Below are 23,410 nucleotides of genomic sequence, written 5' to 3' on the forward strand. Positions count from 1 at the left end.
CAGCTCTTAACTAAAACAAGCGGGTCTAAAACAGTGTCAGTGTGTCAAAATATTCGCTGCTTTCTATTGATCCAACTCAGACCTCGTGTGTCAGAGTAACAGTTGATTTTTTTTTCTTTTACCATCGGTGAATAAAGTTTTAAGTTGCAGGTTAAGTTTAAGGCAGGTTTAAACAATAAAAACCCTCGTCCGTAACTGGAAGGCTCACACGAGCCCACGACACTTCGCAGGACTTCAGGCTCACACCAGCGACCTGCAGGACCGAAGCCGGAGGTGCCGGGATCCACACGGGACGTGGTGCCCGGCACCCACCCGAGCACGGGGGGCTTCGTGGCCGCAGCCCTGGCGCAGGACGAAGCTGGAGCAGAGCGAGGCCCCGGCGCAGCAGGTGCAGCGCCCCGCACCACGGCGGGACAGGCCGGGGAGACCCCCGAGGTAGCAACCAGCGGGCTGCAGACAGGTGCTCGGGTTTGGTTTTTTTTTGCCTCGGACCGAGGCAGAAGCCCGGCCAAGGATGCAGCCTCGGGGACAGCTCGGGCCCCGGCCCCGAGCAGCACCACCCGCCGAGCGGGGGCTGCGGGACCCAGCGCGGAGCTGTCAAAGCAGCCCCGGGCTGGCCTCTGGGGGGGTTCACGCCGGCGGCGGGCGAAGCGCCCCAGCACGGTCCGTAACTTCACCCAGCCGCGCCGCTCTCCCCGGTACGTGTTAATTACGCACCCGTTTTAATCGCGCCCGGACTAAGCCGCGAACCGGGGTTTCCCCCCGGGTGCTACCGGCGGGGGGGGGGGGAACAGACAGCCCCCCCCGACGACGGCGGCTCCCGGGGGGCTGGGGGCAGGTGGGCAGCTCCCTCCTTCCCTCCATCCCTCCCCCGTGCCCCCTACCTGTCGTCGTAGCAGAAGTCTGCGCCCAGCGTGTTGAGGTACAGGGCGAGCCCCAGGGCGCCGCTCACCAACTCCGCGACCATCTCTCCGCCCGCCGCCGCCGCGCTCGCACCGGGGCAGCCCCCCCGGCACCGACCCCCCCGCCGACGCCCCCCGGCTCCGCGCTCCAACGGCGGCCGCAGCCCGGCGGCGTCCCCCCGCCGCCCCCTACCCCATGGCAGCGGGCACAGCCCAGCACCAGGGCGCGGCGGCGGCCGCCCCCCCTCAACACGGCCCCGGCCCGCGCCCCCTCGCAGCCGAGCCGGGCGCCGCCGCCGAGGCTTTGGGAGCGCCCGCGTGGGGCGCCCCGGGCTCCCAGCGCGCCTGCGTGCGGGGCCGCCCCCCGGCCGCCCCCCGCCCCGCCCCGGCCCGCCCCGCCCCGCCAGGGGCTGCCCGCTGCCGCCGCAGCGCGCCCGAGCGGGTGCGGGGTCCGTTCCTTCGTTCCTCCGTCCCCGCTTCCCTGCTTTCTTCCCGTGTTCTTCTTAGCCTTTGTCTTTTTTTTCTCCTTTTCCCTGGCGCGGTTCTCCTTCCTTTTCCCATCGCTCTTTTCCTCTTGTTTTTTTATTTTATTTTTTTCATCTTTTTTTTTTTTTCCCTTTTCTTCCTTTTTACTCCTCCCCCCAAGCCCACTTCGTTAGCAGGAAAGACAGGACCCGCATCGCGGGATGCCATGGCAGAGCGGGGTCTCCGCGCTCCCGCTTGTCCTGAGGTTCCGGTCCCCCCCCGGTCATGGTGACAGGACGTCCACCCGCGGGGGTTCCCGCTGGGCAAACCGAAAGCAAAGCACCGAAACTTGGCAGGAAAACGAGCGCTGCCCGAGGGGAGCGGCGCTGCGAGCCGGGCTCCCCGCAAGCAGGCGGGCAGTGGGGCCGTGCCTGCCCCCCAGGCGCGGAGGGCGCAGCCTGAGGGGGGTCAGGAAAGGTCCCATGTGGGGACCCGGCTGCGGGAATAACGCCCTGAAACCATCCTCAGTAGTTCAGGGGGTACGAAGGCACGAAGTTACGGAAGGGGTTCGGGTCCGTCAGGCTGCTTGTTTCCTTTTTTCGAGAGTTTTTTAAGTCTCGCCTCCGCTTTGTGCCAGCCAGGCGTTTCTATAACCGTTCCCTCATGATTTCCATCAAGTGGCACATCATGCTGTCCCAGAAGAATGGGAGCCTGTGCATCAAGCTGCATATAATAAATTGGGGAGCTTTTAACAAGTTTCCTTTCTCCCCTATGTGATTATTTAATGCTGTTCACTGCAACATCACGATATATTAAGTGCATTAAGGCCTCTTTCAAGCAGCATTTAAAGTGCTCTTGTGAAGTCTGCCCCAAGTGTCGCAAACATCTCAGCTGCTTTTACTTAGGTTCGGGGTGTGTGTTATCACCATCAGTGGCAGTAATTGCAGACATGGGGGGAGGGTGCATTTTGTTCAGAATATTAAAGCTTTGAGGGGCCTTATTGAACCCATTAGCGGATCACATTGATCTGGGAACTGCGCGTTAAACTTTTCAGCCTGAAGCACAGAACACAGTAACCCAGATTTTAAGAGTCGGTCTGCTTTGTCAGAGCAACTGTGATCCTGACGTTCAAACACCAGTTCTCAATGTGTTTCTGGACCTACTGCCAAGATCCCAGCCGCCACGGCTTAGTCCTTGCCACGGTGGGATTGCTGAGCTTCCACACGAGGCTTACACGGCTCCTTTTCTGGAACATCCTAAGAAACTGCCTAAAAAGCAGCATAACTGCTGCTGAGTCACAGTGGCAGAAGTCTCTCCTTCTCCATCACGAGCAAATGGACTTTTTCTTCAAAGAGGCAGGACTCCTGGCCGGGGTGGATGAGGGCTGGCAGGAGAGCTTGAGAAACAAAACAAATCCTCCGGCGAGAGCGTTTAGCCAGGCCTGACACTGAGTAATAGAAGCAAATGTCAACAGAGGGTGGGGTGAGTTGTGAGGACTGTGGGGACAGCCTGCCCCGCTGGACATCCCCGGCGCTCGCGGGTGGCCAGAGGCAGCATCAGGGCCGCACCAGCCTGAGCCAGCCGCCGCGTGGATTCAGCTGCGCGCACAGGAGCCTGCAGGGCCTGCGTATCACAGAAGCATTCCTCTCTATAAACAAAGGATAAGTGTCCTCCCAATGGAAAGGGCTTTCTCGGGTGGAGAGAAACCTGCTTTGTAGAAAGAAATAGAAGGCAACGTGTGCGCATACCGCTCCGCCTGGCCTCTCCGAGGCCTCGCACACCAGGCCGAGCTGGGGGCAGCAGGTGGAAGGAGCCAGTGCAGAGAGCTGAATACAGGTTCAGCATCAAAATCGTTGGCCTTGACAAGCAAACAACACTGCTGGAGAGAACAAGAGGGTAGAAATCAAAGTGTGCTAGGGGAACTCCATCTGTTCTTTGGTTAGTTAAAATAATAAATGCACTGGAGCTATGAGCAATGTTACATTTTACTATAATATCTGGAGATGTCAGATAACATTCTGACTCACAGCAGATTTACAGCATGACGTGCAGTAATCACAAGGTATCAAAAGAGGTAATTTAGAAGTTCAGATGTGTCACTAAGCAGCCATTTCCAAAATAACCTTCACTTCCAGAAAGTCATTGTCACAGATGCTGGTATCAGGGAAAAGGGAAGAGGTGGAGGGTTGTAACAACACATAATAGTAACAATAATTGTGAAGATAACTAGCACTATGCAGTCTAACAGCTGATCTATTGCATATAGCTTAGCAGAAAAATTCATATGCTTTATTTCAGGTATGGCCCTCAAAATGGATCTGTTTTAGCACCAAGTGGGAAATTTCTTCATCAAATACATTATAGATTCTGAGTCAGTGTGCTACAATATACTCCACCTAAACCGTGCCTGAAAGATTAAGTTGTGGCACAGCGTGTAGAAATACATGTCTGTCACAGTGACAGATTTGGTTAAGCGGTCACTGACTATGAGACCTTAAATGTCAGGGTAATGCATGTGGTACAGATCCCTCAACGGATTAGATTAGACACTTCAGTTTCTATACACGGCGTTCATTTGCTGGAGCTTGTAGAAAATGTTTGTACCAGCTTCCTCAGAGCATCTGAGAAGAGAAAGGCTAGCTGGGAATTGTTATTAAAATGAGGCAACTGATTATTAAATGTTATATAGGAATGCTATAGGAATAATGCGGTGGAATTTTATTTGTTTGTTTATTTGTTTTGTCTTGTTTTGGCCAGTTCTTATGCTTGGGTATCATCAAATAAATATCATATAATATTGTGCATATTTTGAACAACCTAAATTACATCCAGTGATGTGACTTAATGAGCGCAGAAATGTAAAGTTGTGTTCATCTTAAAACACCCACGCAGTTGCTGTTGTTAGTAGTCAGGGATAAGCTGGTGTTATCTGAGGAAATAAATCAAATTAGTTGAATACTTACATGAATGAGCGACCTTATTTTATCAAAAGTAGGAGAAAGTGGGGTAGAGAAGAATGTTTCAGCCAAGTGCCTTTTTCAGAATTAAGGATTCACAGAGATTGCTTGATTTTGTGGACCAGGATCTAAGCTGCCATTTTCCTGTCATGCTGATGTAGTCCAAAGCTGGGAAAAACAATATTAATTCTCAACAGATCAGCATTTCTGCTTTCTTTGAGACATTGCTTTTTTTTTTTTTTCCTTCTGTTAAAGCTGTGATAATAATGACGCCAGCAATGACAAGTAAACTAAAAATGCATTGCAACTGCTAAACAGTAAAATCTCACGGAAATCTGCAAGAAATAGAACACCAAAACCTAAATACAAGCAGAAAAAGAAAGTACGTGCAGGACTTGCATCCGTCTGATGAAGAGATCTTAGCTGAACACATTTCCTAAGGAAGCACATTTCCAGGAGGCACCAGTTCCTACTTTAGATCAGTCAGTGGAGCTAGAGTATTGCTGCAGAGCTGGAGAGAGAGAGAGAGAGAGGGAGAGAGAGAAAACCAATGCAATTTTAGCTTGACCTAATGTAATTACACAGACTCTCCAGGAAGAAAAAAGATAGTTATAGGTAAGTTTCTTGTATACACCTAACATACAAAAGCATTTATGTAACTCACAGTTGAGCATATCTTGAAGAAGCTGATTACTCCAAATGGCTGTGATTAAAAATGATAAAGTTTCACAGAAAACTTACGGCTAAAATCCACAAAGGGACTTGGATATCTCATTCTTCAGAGAATTCTTTTATGCTTTAGATTTAAGTGCCAGTGTGGATTTTTTGCTTAACTGACATCAGATGATGGAGACAGCTGTAGTTTCTAAGTACCTAAATCTACACAGTTAAAGTCCCCTATGTATCCAGATTTCTGTCTCTTGGTATTTTGAGAACTACCCAAAAAAAACCACTGCTGTGTTGCTTAAAGCTTTAGCATATTCCAAAGCCATGTCACAGTTATCAGAATAAGCCTTTTCTTGCCTCTTAATACCTGCAAGACCTGAGACAAAGTGTGTTAGGAGCATGCAGGAGGGCAGACAGATATTTCTGTTTCAACCAGAGCATTAACCAAGGGCACAGGAGACACGACATATCTTTGCCTAATCTGGAGAATGGATTTGAACTGTCATGTTGTAACTCTGCTGCTAACTGCACCAACGTCGGGCAGTTTATGACAGGGCACTTTCCCATCCAATTCATTTTAGTACAGGAACACCCATTTATTCATGGTATGCAAGAGCCATTGTTTTAGAAGCAATTAGCACTGGCAATTAGGGCATTCCTTTAGCATACATGCAATCTGGAATCAAACATCTACTTTGAATCAGGAAGAGAAGGACAGATTATGAACCCAATTCCTTGACAACTCTGCTGAAGTGCTTTAAATTGTAAAGCATTTGTAATGAGGACTAATGGAGCTCCTTCCCACTAATTACTTTTTAAGAAAACAAACAGATTGATTTAGGCATCTATCTCTAAAAGACATTTTCAGATAAATGTCATAAGGAGAAGCGTAGGTCCTTGCAGTTATTTTATTTTATTTTATTTTATTTTATTTTATTTTATTTTATTTTATTTTATTTTATTTTATTTTATTTTATTTTATTTTATTTTATTTTTTGAATGAGCTCTAGCACATGTATTTCTGACAGTTTGGGGGGCATTTTTGATTTAATGTCCTATGACAGTAAAGTCAATAAAACAATAGTCAGACTAGTTTTTGCTCCGCTGTGATTAAAAACCTCATGAAACTTAATGGAAATACTGTCATTTTCCATATTCAGCACTTCAGGTGTCTCCATACTAAAGTTGCTGTCCTCTTCCCAATCTCTCCTTCAGATGCCTGGGCCTGCATTTTTGGACTATCGCCTAAACTGATCATTTGTTTTCTCTTCACCCATGCGCAGTAGGAAATAATGATGCATCTCAGGTCTCAGAAGGATTCTCCAGTTTTCCATACTGTAGCCATTGTCAGTTAATTTTCTGCAGGGTACTATTGACTCATTTACTGATTTCTGGTTCTATGTTCATTAATGCTTGAATGAAAAAAGCAATGTCAGAGCAAAAGGTAGCTTTCCATTCTTGCTGACATTTCAAGGATAATTTTCTTAATGTTACTCCATTCTAGACTTATCCTGATCTGCTTTACATATTTATCTCCCTTGTCCTTTGAGTTAGCTCAAAGTGAGATCAAAAAGAGTTTTTAATCCTTGTTGTTCAGAGTAAGTTGACAGTGTAAACTTACTAATTGCAGATATGTCAACTTGCCACCTCCTGGAACATGAGCCTCTTTACTGTTGTGTAGTCATACGCTATAAAAATAGCAATATACCCGTTATCTTTTTTTGTAGTTCCTTTTATCAAAACAGCTCAAACAAATACAAATTCTTAAAAGATGTCTCTGGAAATAAAAATAACCTTATTTTACACAGGTGGACATGGAGGTAACTGGCATTTGTGTTGGTTTATCCAGTTTATATGGGAACTCTGTAGCAGAAGAGGAACCTGTCTGAGATCCCAGTTATGATTCCCAGTCATTCATTTGCTTTCATCATGAGATCATCCTTCCGTTCACAGTAATTGATATTTCCTTAGACAAAACACAATGGAATTATCCCAGGGATTAATTTGGCCTAAGACCTTAATTCTGAGAAAAGCCCTACTTGACAGATGGATGCCTGCAACATAACCAAGAAGTCTGTGGCGCACAGCCTGGATTTTATGCAGGTGGAGGAAAGGGAGTATGAGTGGTATATCATATCCTGCCTCTCATCATTTCTTGGCAGATGTATCGCCCAGTAGATGGAAAAGCTTCATCAACAGCTGAAAATCTGTTTCTTGTCATCTTCCTTCCCATAGAAAGAAGTGAGTCATCGTGCTGTCCATCAGTCCCATACTTTTCAGGGTACTGACATTTCCCTTGTGATGCAGATGTTGAAAGACAGTTTAATTTTAGTCTAGATCTGTCTACTTCTACTTCATTTGTCCCTCAAATGTACAGCCTGGGATATAGGCTGTGAAAATTGGACAAAAAATGATATGTCTCTATGGCAGCAACATCAGACCTTCGTCCCACAGCAGAACAAAACCAGCCAAAGATGCAAGTGTAATTTCCACCTCAGTCCCTGCAGATTTTCTATGGAATAACCTAATTTACTTCTTTACTTCAGTACAATCTTGGCTTCCTGCTGTACAAGTATGAAGTAAAGCCAGGAAAACCATGCTTGCTCTTATTTTAGAGGGAACGTGTCAACATTACTGAAACATATCTAACACCAGCACAAGCACAATTCTCAAGAGTTAAATAAACAAGGAAAATTATTATAAGGAGTATACCTTTGAATCCTTCTAAACAGACTCAGTTTGATTTTTCATAATAGTGTTGGAACCAAATGACGTTTTGTACTGTAATGTAGACAAGTCCGGAGAGGATAGTCAAGGAGTTCTAGGCTCCTAATGAACAATAAAGCAGGAACAGCAACTAAATTAGTAGGAACTAAATTGTTTCTTGCTTGCTCAGTTTGAGAAATATGTTATCTGAATATGTGAAATCATATATGAAAATCTCAGATGGCCTCTGTCTCCCCACTTTAAAATATAATTAACACATGCCAGCGATAACATCACATTAAATTTAATTTTTAGTGGATTAAAGACATTGCTACTTTGGTTTAGAGCTAAGGCAATTGCTTCTTTTATTTGCAAATATGCAAAAATACAAAACATGAAGTGTATTTTTTACTTTTTTTTTTTTTGTAAACAAAAATAACAGAAGTTTAATCAGCTCAGTGGAGCATTCACAGCTTTTAACTGACTGCGTTGACTAGGGATATGCAGGTGACCCAGATTTCTCCTCTGCTATGTCACACAAACAGCTCGGTATAGAATTGTACTTTCTGTGATCAGTGAGTCAATTGGTCTGCTACAGGCTATTACATATAGATGATGCATTCCAGTTATATTTGTGTGTGTCATAGAATGCAATGAAGTAAAATTCATGATATTCAGCATACACAGCAAAAATAAAATTATTTGGAGACCCAACCCAGGAAGTTTCTCTCCTGTGTACATTGGCACAGGTGAGAGAATTTCCTCTTTTCACTAAGCACAAGCTTTCTAATTTATTTAGTCTTACATTATAATTATTTTTTTCTAATTACTTTTGCTTACACTGTTTGCTTGGAAAGACATATCTATTTATAGTTCCCATAAACCGCACCACCACCAAACTGGCCTATTTATACCAAGGTCTTTGTGCAATGATAACAGCAAACCTGGACTTCGATCAGTCTCTAGCGACCTTTAAGAGAATTTAGGATCTTGAGATTGTTTTTCATTATTATTTATATACAAAGTTGGTTAAAAAATAATGTTGTGCTTTCCATTTCCATTAGGACCTTTTGGAAAACACATATCCTACTGGACACATTTCGTGGAAAATGCTGACTTTCTGTGTCAAAACTTTCATTTGGTTTCCTGAATCAGCTAACAAGTGAAGGATGCAACCATGCTCTGTCAACAACAGGATTTTCCCATATGCTAGCTACCATGTGGTTAAAAACATATTTTCTAGCATAGCTACGTTGTCAGAGATTTTAGATCATATTTGCAGCTGGTATAACTTCTCATAGCTTCAGCAGACCTGTCACAATTTCTATCACCTAGTGTCTATTCCTTAGTACAGAGGGAGGCATGAAAAGAGATAACCAGGTCTCAGGAATGTTGACATTTTAAATTCCTTCCTACCCTATTTTGCACAAGAAAGAGCATTACATTTGGCTATGTAAATAGATCCCAGATTTTAAAATAGCCAGGTTCTTTTCTGCCTCAAGGAGAAAGAAAGATATAAACCAGAATTATTGGCTTTCTGTAATATTTTATATTCAATTTTCTCCTGCTACGTCCATGCCATGTAATTGTGTGCACATGTGTACATGCGTGGTCCTTGTTGTACAGGGTTACAGCCAGATTCTTGTCTGAGTGCCAGGGCTCTACCAGGGGTTCAGGGAGTTGCTGCGCGCTCTCCTTTATTCCATGTACAACAATGAGTACTCCTTCCTATATCTGCCAAACGCATGGTTTGATCCCATTGATATCCATTTGGCATCAGGCTGTTATTCACTAACCCTTCACCACAGCTATTAATCACATGCACATGTGAAGTGCTGTTTGCAAGGGGTGGGTTCACTTCTGCTTTGTTGTCTCGTTTTATTAAAGGCTCTAACACCAGTCTTCTGGCCTAGCCTTTCTCACCAATGCATTGCTGAAATATGTACCCCTGAGTGATTCCTGGCTCTCCACCCCATTCCCACACCCACAACATATATACCTGCCCAAAGCACAGGGCATATTCCAAGCATCCCAGGAGAAGCTTTTCCATTACCTGAGTATCCTCCCTCTCTTCTCCTTCAAAGTATTTTAGTGGGGGGCTTTTGAGAGAGCCACCCTCTTGAAAATGCTGTTTTGAACATTTAACGGGCTGCAGATTCGTCGTCCTTCATCCGTTTTGGTCTCAGTGCTTGCCTCGTTTGGGCTGGTTTGGCTTGTGTCCATCCTCAGCAGCAGATGGTAGTTGGCTAAAATGTTCCTGTGACAGTCCTCTCTGTGTACAAATAACCCACAAACAACCCGCAGAGTACTGTTTTTCCCTGGTCACAGCTGAAATCAGATAAGAGAAAGTTACTTTGTTTGCAAATCCAGCCCTCTTTAAATAAAAAGCTCTCTTTAACTTTGAAAGAGTGCTGACAAAAATGCTACCAGATAAGACCATCCCTGGGGCTCCAGAGCAGCAGTCTGGCAAAAATGCTAAGAAACAAGCCTCCAAAAATGCCGATGGCAACCCAGAGCATTTACCGGCAAAAAGGAACTGAGTCATGAGTCTGATTTTGTGAGCACAGGGTCAAACCCTTGGTTTGCCTATGTTAGCATTGCTTTGACACAAAGATATGATTAGGCTGTCTGAGTATCTCACAGAGGATGTCTGTAGATATATTTCAGTACACCTTTGCCATACGCTCTATAGGGAGACTGCTGGAGCACGATTTACACACACACAAAAAAAGAGAGATGTCCCTTTTTTGCAGATATTTGAATATCTGAAAATCAGAGAGAATCAGGCTTCTGAGAAAATTTCTGATAGTGTCTATAAGGTATATTTTGTAAGCAAACCTTCAGTGGCAAAACATATGGAATAACGAAATATTTTTCAGTGGAAAAAAAATTATTTTTTGTCAGAGACAAATTTATCTGATTCATACTCTAAAGTGATTGCTTTCATTGCAGTTTTTAAAGCCAAATGGTTCAGCTTGAGTTTATGAAATGTGTTCAGATTTTGGCAATGGGCAGACCAAAACACACACAGACAGCAGAGGGCAAGATTAAAAACAGAGGGAGTGCAGGGCTGGAGTGGGCTTCCTGCTGTGGTTGTGACCATGGCCAGTACCCATTACACATGATGCCCTGTTTCCTCTTTGGGTGCTTCTTCCACTGTTCTTATCACAGACCCCAGCAGTTTTGGACATTTTTGAGAGAATTTAGTGAGCTCAGAATTACAGAGACAGATGTCAGAAATCCCCAGTTTGCTGTGTAGCTGTTAAAAATCATCTTTTCTTAATCCTTTTGTCAAAATGGAACCAGACAGGTCTTTGCCACAACTGATGCCTTGCATTTTCCCCAGCCTACTTTCCTTATGAAGCAAAGTAATGAAAAGTGTTGAGAAGGCCTATGAAGCTGAGCAGCAAGCTCAGCTGTTCATCCCAAAGCAGGAATGCACTCACCACCACCAAAAAAAGCAGAGGCTTGATGCTGTACTTTTAGGAGATTGTAAATGCCCAGAGCACTGCACTGCAGCAAGAACCTTGTTCTGCTTTAGATGAGAAATAACTATATGTGGCTGTACCACCCCAGAGAGGAGCAAAACGTACTTTTTTTTTTTTTTTTTTTTAAGGGTTTGGGGAACTTAAAAATATCACAGAAATTTAAAAAAAAAAAAAAAGAAAAAAAAAAGAAAAAAAAAAGAAAAAAGATGCTTCCAAACTAACCTTTATTGCAAATGAAAGGAAGTGACTAAATAGAGTTGAGGGCCTGGTGGCCTGCCCTTTGCATTAATCACTTCAGCTGGAAAGGTAGCGAGGGGAGCACACGGTGATTAATCCAAAACCAGTGAGGGGATGGCATCCTAGGAAGGGCACCAAAGTCCCAGGTCCAGAAGTCCCTGGGATACAATGCAGGATGATATCACTTCAGTAGAGAGCTGCAGTTCAATGCCACATTGTCAAATCTTATTCTGTAAGTATATAATGCAAGAAACCAAGAAAGAAGCATGTTATTCTTTCTAAATCATAGGGATTGAAAGGTAATCATTTCCTCTGTCTGTCTTTCTTTCTTTCTTTTTGATTGCAGCATTCTCTCTCCTCAAATACTAAATAAAGCCACAATAAAGCCAATGGTTTAGAGAGACTTCCAAAATGCCTTTGAAGAATTTTAGATGAATTGATGAAGGAGTTTACTTTCAGGCAATATTTTAAGCTAGAGACATTTCATAACAAAAAGAGACCATGTTTGTTAGCAGGTGCGGAGGATAACTGTCTCTTTTCACTCAGAGGCTCCCAATCTATTTCCAATCTGCTTTCGAGTTTGTTTGAGATTATTTTACCAGTGCAGAGACTTAGGAGGCTTTAGAAAGACTTTATGTTCCTGCAGTTAAGAATATATACTCTGGTTTGGGGTTTTGGGTCCAGTGGAATTTGCAGTCGTATTTCTTCACTTTTGCTGTTTATCCTGTTCTTAATCTGCATTGATTTTTCCCCTATATAGCAGGAAAAAAAATCAATTTTCCATTATGTTTTTAATCAGTCATAGTAAGAGTTAAACAGTCCTGGGCACTGCAGGTAAAACAGCTGATAATCAGCTGGGGAGTTATCTCATTTATTACTCTGAGTTGACAGGGGGTTAAATTCTTCCCTTAGCATCCAGGCTAAGGCAAGCCGAGCTGCAGCACCTTGCATCCAGGTATGGGGAGTGCCAGAGCAAAGCCCACCTCAAAGGCTGTGCCAGCTGATGCTAGTTGCAGTTCTGCCATACCGGGGGTACGTCGAGTAGCTCACACTGATGGCCACAATGTCACACAAGCTAAAAGGAGGCAGTGGCATGCTGTCAGCAGACTTCAGGGTAGAAAAGTGGTTTTCTGATCTAAGCATTTGCTGGGAGACCTTGATCTGCCACTGCATTACAGAGGGAAGAGAAGAAGTGCTGAGAATGGAGCTGCCCATGCAGTGACTCACCCAGGGCCTGATTCAGCTTTCTTTAGAATCAATGGGAGCCTTTCTATTGGTTTTACAGCAGTTTATTCAACAGTCACCATCGCGTGCTGGGAATTATTTGTCTGGTGGAAAGCGTGATGAAAAAAATGTTCCAATGTTCATCATCCTCAACTGACAAGAGAAGAAAGGACCCTGGTAAAGCAATGCAGTTTCAAACTGCAAAAAGACAGTTCACGAGTCTGAAGACTGGGATAAGCAGATCTTTCTCTTCCCAGATTATTAAAGTACGGGGTCCAGAGACTGCTCTGTGTAATAATTTTCTGTGGTCACAGCTTCAGTTTCACTACTATGACTCACCCGTGATTGCTCTTAGGTAAGTGCCAGATGCCTTCTTATTGCTCTCAAGCTTCAGTTCAGCAAAACATACAAGCACATGCCTAAACACTTTTCTGAATAACAATAGCCTTTGCACATAATTAAAATTCGGCACACATTTAAATGTATTGCTGAATCAGGGCCTTAATGCTCAATATGGGTGATTAAAGGATCATAATCTAATAGTTTTTGCTGACGATGTGACATAATTTTTCACTGTGCCTCTGTAAAACTGGGATAAAAGCTCAAAATGAAATTAAGGAGTACCTTTAAACTAGCTAAAAATTATAGTGCTGAAAAAAAATCCAGAACACAGGTTCAGGTCTCTGCTGGAAGCAAGGGAATTTAATTGCCCCATTAATCACACGTTTACACTTCATCACGTTTTAGTATAAAATATTGATCAATGGAGCTAGTCAGGGGACTTTAGATATCTTCTCCAGACTCCGTGACCCTCCCCCCCCCCCCCCCCGTGTCCCACTCCTAGAGAAGGGGCCCTAGCTCAGTACTGAGTGCCCCATCTTGACTGGCACCTACACCAGACCTGGGGCTGTTTTCACAACAGTCACTTTACTTTTAGGTGTCTGAATGGTGATGTAGGGCTTGTAGGGCAGCAGTTCTTAGGAACAACATGACAAAACCATTAGGAAAATGCTGCCCCTTGGTGGTCACTCCTTCCTTATGAGTGGGGGCTGGCACAGGACTGGGTATCAGTGCCTGTCTCCATATCCACTCTGGTGTTTCAGCCAAATCCATCCAGCTTCCACCATTTTTCAGTGTTGATCTCCTGTCTGACTCACATACAGATGTTGCTTATGTCCCCGAACAGCAGTCCAGGTACGTTATAGAAGTATATGGGAAACACAAAGAGAGGTTCATTCTTCCAAGCAGTCTGGGTATAACACCTGTCCCTTTTTGGTATGGCAAAATACCAAATGCTTCTGCTGCATGTGGTTTCAGGAAAGACTAAGTTGCCAGTGGCAATCAAAAAAAGTCAATGTTTTCCTGTAGGGATGTTCTGACATGACCCACGCTGCAGCCTTCCAGCCTCTCAGCCTCCTGAGAGAAGACCAAAAGTTATATTATTAGGTGAACATCGCAACTGCATATACTGGGACAGCAGGATTACCTAAGACTTGCACAACAAGGCTACAAATTCCCTGTTCTCCTTAATTTTGCAATATGCCAGTGTTTAGCAGAAAAGTATGCAACGCTCATATGCTCGATAAGTTTATTTTGTGCTGGTACACCTAGCAATACCTTCCGTTCAGCCCTGTGTAGCTGTTAAGCTGTTCCTCCCCATCAGTCTGTGGAAGTCTGTAGAAAGGGGCACTCTTTCTTCTGGCACCGGGTCATCAGGCTCATATGAAGTTGTGCATTTGGACCACTTTGGCCCATGGCCACCATGACCCTCAGATTTTCTTCTTCATCATTGGGTTCTCCAGGGTGAAGACCTACAGTCTCCAGTCTGTTTCTGTCATAAACCCAAAGATTCCAGTTTTCCTTAACTGACAGAGAGCCCTCAGCCAGCTGCCTTCCTTCATAAGGTCAGCTGCAGGACAAGCTGTTTTCAGTCTCCAAGTGTTCTTACAGACCAGTCTGTGTGATCGGAGATGCAGAACGGATATTTGTGTCTTGCTCTGCCTTTCCCTCCTACCACTTTGCCTTCCCAACTTGCACACACTCCCCCAGGAAGGCTGCTTTCACTGACGGCATCTTTCCTGATCCACCCTTGAGCACACAGAGCCAGGGTCGCCCACACAATTCCTGGTGCTGTATCAGGAAGTGTCTGGGTCCCTCCTGGACATCGTTTGGCCATCACAGTGAGTTTCCACTTTCAGGCACTTCTTTCTCTCTGCCAACTTCTCTTTGAGCAAGGAAACATTGCCGCTTTCTATATTTGGCCATTGGTCTAGACCACATGAGCTCTGCTATTGTTTTGCTGCCTTTTTTTAAGACCTTCTGCTAGAAGGCACTTACCACATCTACATTTTGTTGACAATCTTTCATATCCTAAATGGAGCCTAAAATGCAACAGACCATTACCCCAGGCTTTGCTCATGATTCGTTCCTGGTCTTGTATTGCTGTCCCTTCATCAGGAAGTTAAAATGATCAGCCTCAAAAGTATCTTTAATTCTATTACTTGAATTCCACTTTGTGACCACTCAGCTCAGCACCTGCTACTGGGCAGGCCGAAGGTGCCACAGGCACAGGCTAACCCATCTCTCTGAGACAGCAATCAAAATGGTCAGAACTTTGTTCTTCAGGTCAAAATTAATTTCACTGTTCCACAGGCAGTTTTCCCAAGCAGATCTGTACTACTTGTAATTGCCTTCAAGCATAGTTCGGAGAATACCCATAGGCTCAGACAACCCAGTGAAACTCGGTTATTCTTAAATGACATGTCCTGCCTCACTTGCAGGCTAAATAGCTTCCTCGGCTACTCTACAGAGATGCTACATTAGACAAAGGCTTTTCCTCTGGTAACCCCTTTAAGAGTTGATAGACAGAGGTGTCCCAGCTTCCAGTCTTCCCTGATGGGATGGGTAAATCATTCAGGCTTCTCGTTCCTGGCACCTCTACAGTAGATTTTTGCTTACTGTGACAACTCACCTCCTACTACACACTGGTCCTGTCCTATCCAGTTTGTGGCATCCTTGTACATGGCTGCAGGAATTGTTCTCAGATCAATCACACCAGCACTGTCAAATGGTTGGGGTAAGTAGGGGAGAAGATGATGGTGATGTAGGCAGAGAAAAGTGACATACCCCGGTGTTAGAGGTAAATTGTCACGGATCAGCACTTCCACTGGGATTTGCCTGGGCACCCCTTGCTGTCTAGGCACAGTGCATCATTCCCTTTTATCTGCCTTCAGCCCTTGTGCCTGATCCATCCAAATATCACTATCTTCCATAGTTGAGTTGGGCATGTAAAAATTATAGTCACTCTAATATTAATTTAGTCACATATACTCAAACAAAAGCCTCTGCCATTTCCCCTGGATTTAATTCCCTGAACACTTTTCATTCCCCCGTAAAGAGTAATGCAGCAAAATGTGTGTGTATTTTTTCAAAATTCTTTTTACTTTAGCTAAGCTTAAGGTGATTTTTTTGACAGCCAAAAAAAGGAAACACCAGTTCCTAGTTCTCCTCTTCCACAGGGAGGTCTAACAGGCAGCAGCCCTTCTGAATTTTAGCCACTGAGTTGTTCAGTTATCAGTTAGAGGCAAGAAGTCCAGCACAGGTCCGCTTCTTTCCATGCCCAAATTTCAACTGGACAGCCCTGTGTAATCTAAGTATGGGCAAAAGAGCTAATTAGAAATGTCTCTTGACAGGTGGTAACACTGAGAGCTGGGGTTTCCTCGTTATGAGGTAGGCCATTCTTTCCTGATGTGTATGGCATGTGCACATCTCCCTTACACTTAAAACTCCACAGACCTAATATCTGTACATTATGTAAGGATTGATGAAATCTATCCTTGACAAACTGTGTAGAGCTGGTCTTTCCATGAGGGCTACTAAGGAGAGAATCAAAAAAGAAGATGTACATTGGAGTATGGTTGTAGGGGCTTTATGGACCTCTGAAGCATGGCAGAAGTATGTTACCATTTCTGCATTTCCTGGGGTTAGTCTGTATCTCTCAAAACTTTACTGATAAATGTTCAGCCTAATAGCTCATTTTCTCTATTATTCTCTATCCAGCAAGTGGCTGGAGTATCTCCTCTTGTACACACAGATATACTGACAGTAATGAAACACACCATGTTTTCCAAGGACTGATGTGCATTTATGAATGGTACTGCATATAATAATAAGATATTTTACATATTGCCTACTACATATTTTATATATTTATTATATATAATAGTTTATATTTACATATTACCTTTCATCTATCTTCAAGCTTTTTCTAATTCTAACTCCATTTTACTGCATTAGTTCAAAAGCAGTTATTATCAATTTGCTATTTTATAGATTGACAAATGGAGAAACTGATAAGTTAAATGTCTTGTGCAAAAATTCTCAGGATCCCTCATTCTTAACTCTAATATTGATTTAACTTAACAGAACAAACCATTTGATATGCATTATTAAAAATTTTCTAAACTAAGTTCCACCGTAAGAGGTGAAGATGACACTGTAAAAATTTAGATCTGGTCTATTTTGCACTGTTTATTTCAAATAGAAGATTCAAATGCCCACATTTCCAAAGGTAATAAAATACAAATCAAAGCTCTGTCATCTGTGGTTATCAGAAAGCCTATACCTTTATTATTTATACAAAAATAAAATACAGTTCATTAATCTCTAATATTTGTAGTACATCTTACAGTTTTATATGATGTACTCCATCTTGATTGTTTTTTCATGGAATGTTTACATGGACAGAAGAAGCAGACTATACTAAAAAAAAAAAAAGGTTGAATATAACTCTTTTCATATCATTTTGAAAGTGGTGAGGAAATGTAAGAAGATGGTGATTTTGCAAATTTATGTAACAACTTCCAAATTCTTGTCATATGATCAGTCTTTTATGTCAAACACACATGAATTTTTTCCTGATTCACACAGATTCCACTCTCTAGCTTGCATTTTTGGTTTTAAAATAAAAGAAACAATTTGATGTGACCACAAATCTTTTTATTATGAATCAAATTAATAATTATTACCAGACGTGTTAAATGAGCAAATGTGTTAATAATAAATCTGCTGTGCACAAACATATGCCATTTTCTCAGATATTGTAAGAGTTATTTATGGTAAAACAATTTCTGCCTTCAACCAATTACTGCTAAAAGATTTGACATATTAACTGATTAAGTGCACACAGAAGAAAAGCACAGAAAAATCTCTCTACTGTACATTTCCTAGCAGAAAATTTACCTTTGCTTTGGACTCATCCGCAGATTAAACTTTCCCACCAAAATGGTTCTGCCATAGAAAAAAACTCATCTCCATCTGTTGTATTAGGAACTGCTCTCTTCTTACACTACACTGATCCCATTTTTATGATCATGGAGACAAATCCTAAGTAGGCGTTAATGGAAGTTTTGTCTAAATAGGACTTCACTGAGGCCAGGACACTTTGGATATGGCCCAGTTTCTTTTAGTAATTAATAAAGTACTATAGCTACAGTACTTATTTACAAAAAAGTCAGCAGGCGTCAGCAGGCAGCTGTGTGGAAAAGAAGATGGGGGAGAATCAGTACTGGCAGTACTCATTTTCCATCTCTCTGGCCCTGATTCAGCAAAGCACTTAACCACATGTTTAATTTTAGGCGCATGAGTAATCCCATCTCTGCAGAGCAAAGTGTGTGTTTCGTTCTCATTGACTTTAATGGAACTACTCATAGACCTGTCAAATCTTGCGTGCTGTGCGTGACACTTTCACAGCTGATTCCACCTTGCTCAGCCCTGCAGCATGGCCTTTGGTCGGCATTTTGCAAAACGCTAGAGCTTCTATGGACCTTATGGCCTTGTGTCACCTGTGTTTCACTAGCTGTGTTTGGCATGTGGGAAAATGGGCTGGTAGTAAGTGGGAACCATGTTATTTATTCAGAGGATTTGCAGGCCAACACCAACCTCATTTTATTATACAGCTTGTGGAGTCATGCTCAAGTATTCTGCTGAGTTGGACTCTATCATCCTAATCATCTGAGAAGATGTCTAGCAAGGCTGTTCCTCGATCCATTAGGTACCCCAAGCTGGATAAATATACAGTATGTATTGCTGATGGACAGGACATCCTCTGCTCAGGAAGGATCTTTAGAGCAGAATAGGTGGGTGCCTAGGGCCCAGATCCACAGTCCTGTGAGCCCTAATTTAGGAGCCTAATTCCACAGCCATGGAAGTCAGTGGATGTTTCCAATAAAAATGGGATCAAGGTAGTAGGCCCTCATTCAGCTAAACATTTAAGCAGATGCTTACTTTAAGAACATGATTAAGTCTCTTTGAACTCACTGGGAATGCAACACATGCTTAAGTACTTCAATGAATCAGGGACCTGTTCCAGCTTTGGATCCACAGCACTGGAAGGTATCTACAGAGGTAGTGCAGCAATTTCCTGTTGCTGCTTGAACCTCTGGCTGCAGCTAAGTTCTGCTTATTTTGATAAATACAATATTCTTACCACTTCGGTAATTATTTTTTCTTTAATATGCGAGGCGCTATAAATGTGTAATTATTGTTGAACTTTTATGTTTTGAATTGATTTTATGCATGGAAGCTGTTTTATTCTACTGTAGTCTTTCTTTAGATTTTTGCTCTGGCCAATGGATTGAATCATGACAAATGATTTCTTGAGCATGCTGACGGCATTCAACTCCAATGACATTTCCAAAAACCTGTTTGTGATGGGTGATTTCATTTTCAAAACTTGCAGGCATTATTTGTGGGAAAACAAAGGCATTTTAGCAGATACCTAACAATGCATTTATCTAGTTAGTTCATTTGCTGTGCAAAAAGGGAAAACACACAGCATTTAATCCTGCATATGTTCTCTTATGAAATACTACCTTTACTTTTGAGTCATCTGCTTATCACTCTTTTGTGCCAAATTGGCTTTAGAGGTAAAGGCTAAAATCTTCACTGCAGCTGTTACGCAGTGCCAGTCAGGAAAGAGCCAGCATGGGAGGAATAATTTGGCATTTCGCGGCCATAGAAGGAAGCATTTTTCTCCCATCAGAATCAAAAGTAGACTTTTTGACTAGAGCCTGGGGGGCCCTTGAAATATCCAGGATCAACAGTCACAAAAGCCACTTTTTGTTGGATCAAGACCACTGCACATTATCCTAATGTCAGAGGTATAAAAGTGCTAAACTGTATATAGTGCATTGAAAAACTTTTCCTTCACTTGTGCACAGTTGGAGAATAGCTTGACATTGAATTAGATCTCTTGATCAACATAAAAAATACTTGACATTTTGTTTGGAAATTTATTGTGTATGGACATACACAAGAGGCAATTGCTTAAAGTAAATACAAGTGACTCAAAGTCAATAAGCAGTATTTTCCAGGCTGACAAGGACTCAAGTTTTATAAAAGTAAAGCTGTCTACTAGGCATAGAAAAGGCACTGAAAATTAGGGACGGATGAGATCATTCTGTTTCATTTCAAGCACTACACTTTTGGTTTGAAAGTCCCAGCCTTCACAGGACTTCTCTTTCAGCTTATAAAAATTTGTGGGTATAAAAGGGGCAGAGACTGGAAGAGATTAAGAAAATTACCGAAAAAGTACAGTGTGTGCAGTATATGCAGCCATATACTCAAGCATGCCAGCCTAGCCAGGGCATATGGCCTCCTTCTAACAACATAGAAGTATATTTGATACAAAGAAAGGGAGTTTTCCAGCAGAAACTTCCCTCTCCCCTCAAAAAAAAAAAAAGAAAAAAGAAAAAAAAAAGTTTAGCTATGATAGGAAAGATTTATAAATGTAAACAGATTCTGCAAGAGTAATAATCCATCTGTGAGATTAGTTACACTGAGGACAAACAAAACTATTCAAAATACTTAAATACTTTTTTTTTTTTAAGCTAACTATGGTAGGTAAGCTTTTGGCAAGGACAGGTAGAATAAAAGTGGAAAACATCAAACCCACAAGCTAAAATTATATTTTCAGAGCTAAAGTGAGTTTGAGACCCTATGCACAAGTTGCAAAGAAGTTTGTGTGCCTCACAGCATGTGGTATTAATGGGCATTAGGTACCTAAATGCTTCTAAAATGAAATGCAGAGATTCAAAGAGTTAGTGATATTTAAATGGCATTTAAATTATGTTATATAGCAAAGGCACTTACAAATATGAATTTCAGGTACCTCTGTTATTCATTTAGGTGCCTGTTAAAACAGTGTCTGATTAGTCACTTCTTCCAAGGCCTGCATTCTCATGTAGATTTCACATCAACTGACTCACATCATCAATAAATACAGATTTTATCCTTTCTAAATACTTAAGGATGTCATGTTTAGGGTTCTAACTTCATGCCCCAGGTTCAGGGGCAGCTTTGGGTATAAATGGAAAAGGTAGCTTCCTACTACACTAGTACACCTATTGTACCATTGATAGAAGGCATGCCTTGGCTGTTCCAGAGGCAGATGCAGCTCAAACCATCAATACATGGAGAGTCTCTTTCTGCTTTTGCCTCCTTGCACCATTTCTCTGCGGCAGCAGTAGAAATAGGAAACCTTGCCACCCAGGTATTTTGTTTCAGCATTTTATTCAGGGCTTGATGGTCTGAGGGTGAAAGTGCGTTACTTTCAGAAAAATCCCTGAAGGAAGACTAGCTGGAAGTCAGGGAGGGAGAGATCCACCGTTCTTCCCAAAGTGTCCTAGGATATCCCAAATTACCCTGATCACTCCCCTCCCATTGGCACGTTGATGCCAATACACGTCATGCATTTATTGAGCTCATTCTCAACTCAGAGGCTTTGTTTAGAGAAAGCTGGCAAAACTGGGAATATCTAATTTTAAATTGTCTTGTGGTAGAGGATGATATAGTGCGAACACCAGAGGAGAGGGCTTTCCAAAAGTGTGCTGAGTCAAGAGACACAGACACGTTGTCAAATATGTTGTCAAATGCAAAATTTTTTACTGTCTCCTTACAAAAAAAAAAAAAAAAAAAAAAGCTGTTGGCAATACACAGGCCCTGAAAGCTGGACCAAAAATAACAATAATGCATAGACCCTCTGGCCACAGAATACTCTATGAAATATAGAGAATATAAATACTGGCATTCCTGCTTGGGCTAGGCAAAATGCTGAAAGATATACAGGGAACATAACGACAGACCCTTTATTCTTAGGCTTTAAAGTATTACAACAAATGAAAAGCGTGCTTAAAGCACTCGGATTTGTTTGGAAACAAAACAGATTTAGTGTAAGTGACTTTAGTCCACTGTGTCCCCCAGAGTAGCAATGAAAGTTCAGGAATGAGGGCTGCACACCCTCTAAAATGTAACCTTCAAAATCTAGGGCTTCACCTCGAGATTTTCAAGCAACAGATATGTCCACAGCTACCCCATCCCTGTGGTATGGGCCCCCCTCAGTTTGGATATGCTTGCAGCACTGCGATATGTATGGCTGTTTGCTTACAGTCTGTAGGTGAGAACCCAGGGAGACAAGAAGAAAGCTGCAAACCCCATCAGCACACACAGCAGGTATTGTAGGCACTGTGAAAGACAGAAAAACATGGTTGTAAAGATAAAAAGATATTCACAGCATAGTAAACTGACCTGGAACCTCCAACACAAAGAGGGTCCATGTCCCTTGATGAAAGTTTTCAGAGCTCCCCTTCATGGCATAACCTGATATTTTCTTTCCTTCTGTGTTATCCTCTATCTGAGGCATGGAGAAGAGGTTAATCTGAGGCATGGAGATAGGTTCAGAACAGGCCTAAGAGTGGGTCACATGTCGAGCAGATTCTGAGCAGAAAGTAAATAACACAAGTCTACATTCATAGACTCTTTGGACTTTCTAGACTTTATACCATATAATCTGCTTATTCATTTTCCTTGAAGAGTCCTTCCTCCTCTAGACATGACTGGTGAATTGATACCCCTATTCTCAATGCATTCATTCAGGAAGCAGAATCTGAAAGAAATATTTGATTTCTGTGCTAATCTCTGCCCGTGTTGACTAGACAAGAAAAGGAAAGTGATCAGTTCTGGTAAGAGGGGACAAGGATTTGGATCACAACAAGTGATCTGAAGACTTCAGTAACTCATCTGATGAAGGTGGTGGTGGGGAATGGTGGAAGGGGGAAAAGAAGCAAATAGCGAACTTTGCATAAGGAGGGGATAGCCAGGCTGCCTCACTGATGTACTGCTGCCTGCTCATGGCTTCCATCATACTTCTCTCTCTCCAGGGTGCACAGCAAAGCAGGGCTTTGCCAGACTTCTTACTTGTTGTTGTGCCAGAATAATTATGGGACCTGGTTTCCAGACGAGGCTCGGAGTACCCTCCTCATTCACTGTAAAACTTCTCTGGCATTTTATGCCCTCACTTCAGCTCCCACAGTGTGCAAGTTGGGTGTGTTTTAATGAGTCTCAGCCTCATTACAGGCTTTCAGGAATGTGCAGGAACTGCTAAAGTTCCTGCTACACGAAACATTTTCCTATGTCCCTGCCCAGGAGTGGGCGAACATCTGGATAGCAAGAGACAGTCTGTTCAATCAGAGTGTTGGGCTCTTGGGCCCTGTAATGGAGGGTGGAGAAAAAGGACCCTTCTAGATTTGGCATGGAGAAATGACAGGAAACAATGTTTCAGAGCTCTTGTAGATTTGGTAAGGTCTCACCTTGACTGCTTTAGGCAGCTTGTTGTCAGGACTTTGTCCTTAGCTGGGCTGTCAGCTTCTCACCAAGGATGCTAGCCTGTATGCCTGTCCTCCCATGTGAGCAACCTTCCTATGGACTA

The 23,410-nt window shown here is 42.8% G+C and overlaps 1 protein-coding gene and 1 long non-coding RNA gene across 4 annotated transcripts in view; both read right to left on the reverse strand.

Annotated features, from left to right (window-relative positions):
- TMTC2 (transmembrane O-mannosyltransferase targeting cadherins 2) overlaps positions 1-1,100 on the reverse strand; it is a 253,812-nt gene extending 252,712 nt beyond the window's left edge. The window contains exon 1 of one of the 3 annotated variants that reach the window (XM_080569816.1): positions 885-1,100. In XM_080569816.1, coding sequence (XP_080425942.1) covers positions 885-967 — 83 coding nt within the window. In that variant the 5' untranslated portion in view covers positions 968-1,100. The remainder of the gene's footprint in view (positions 1-884) is intronic. The other 2 variants (XM_080569814.1, XM_080569817.1) reach the window with 2 other exon arrangements.
- Positions 1,101-6,032: 4,932 nt separating this feature from the next.
- Positions 6,033-18,740, reverse strand: LOC308188210. The gene is made up of 3 exons (XR_013945252.1): positions 17,887-18,740; positions 11,407-11,651; positions 6,033-10,024 (listed from the first exon to the last, which is right to left on the reverse strand). It is a non-coding gene; the product is annotated as an uncharacterized lncRNA (long non-coding RNA).
- Positions 18,741-23,410: the final 4,670 nt, after the last annotated feature.

This window comes from Anser brachyrhynchus, assembly GCF_964034855.1.
Source record: "Anser brachyrhynchus genome assembly, chromosome: 1".
Taxonomy (NCBI): domain Eukaryota; kingdom Metazoa; phylum Chordata; class Aves; order Anseriformes; family Anatidae; genus Anser; species Anser brachyrhynchus.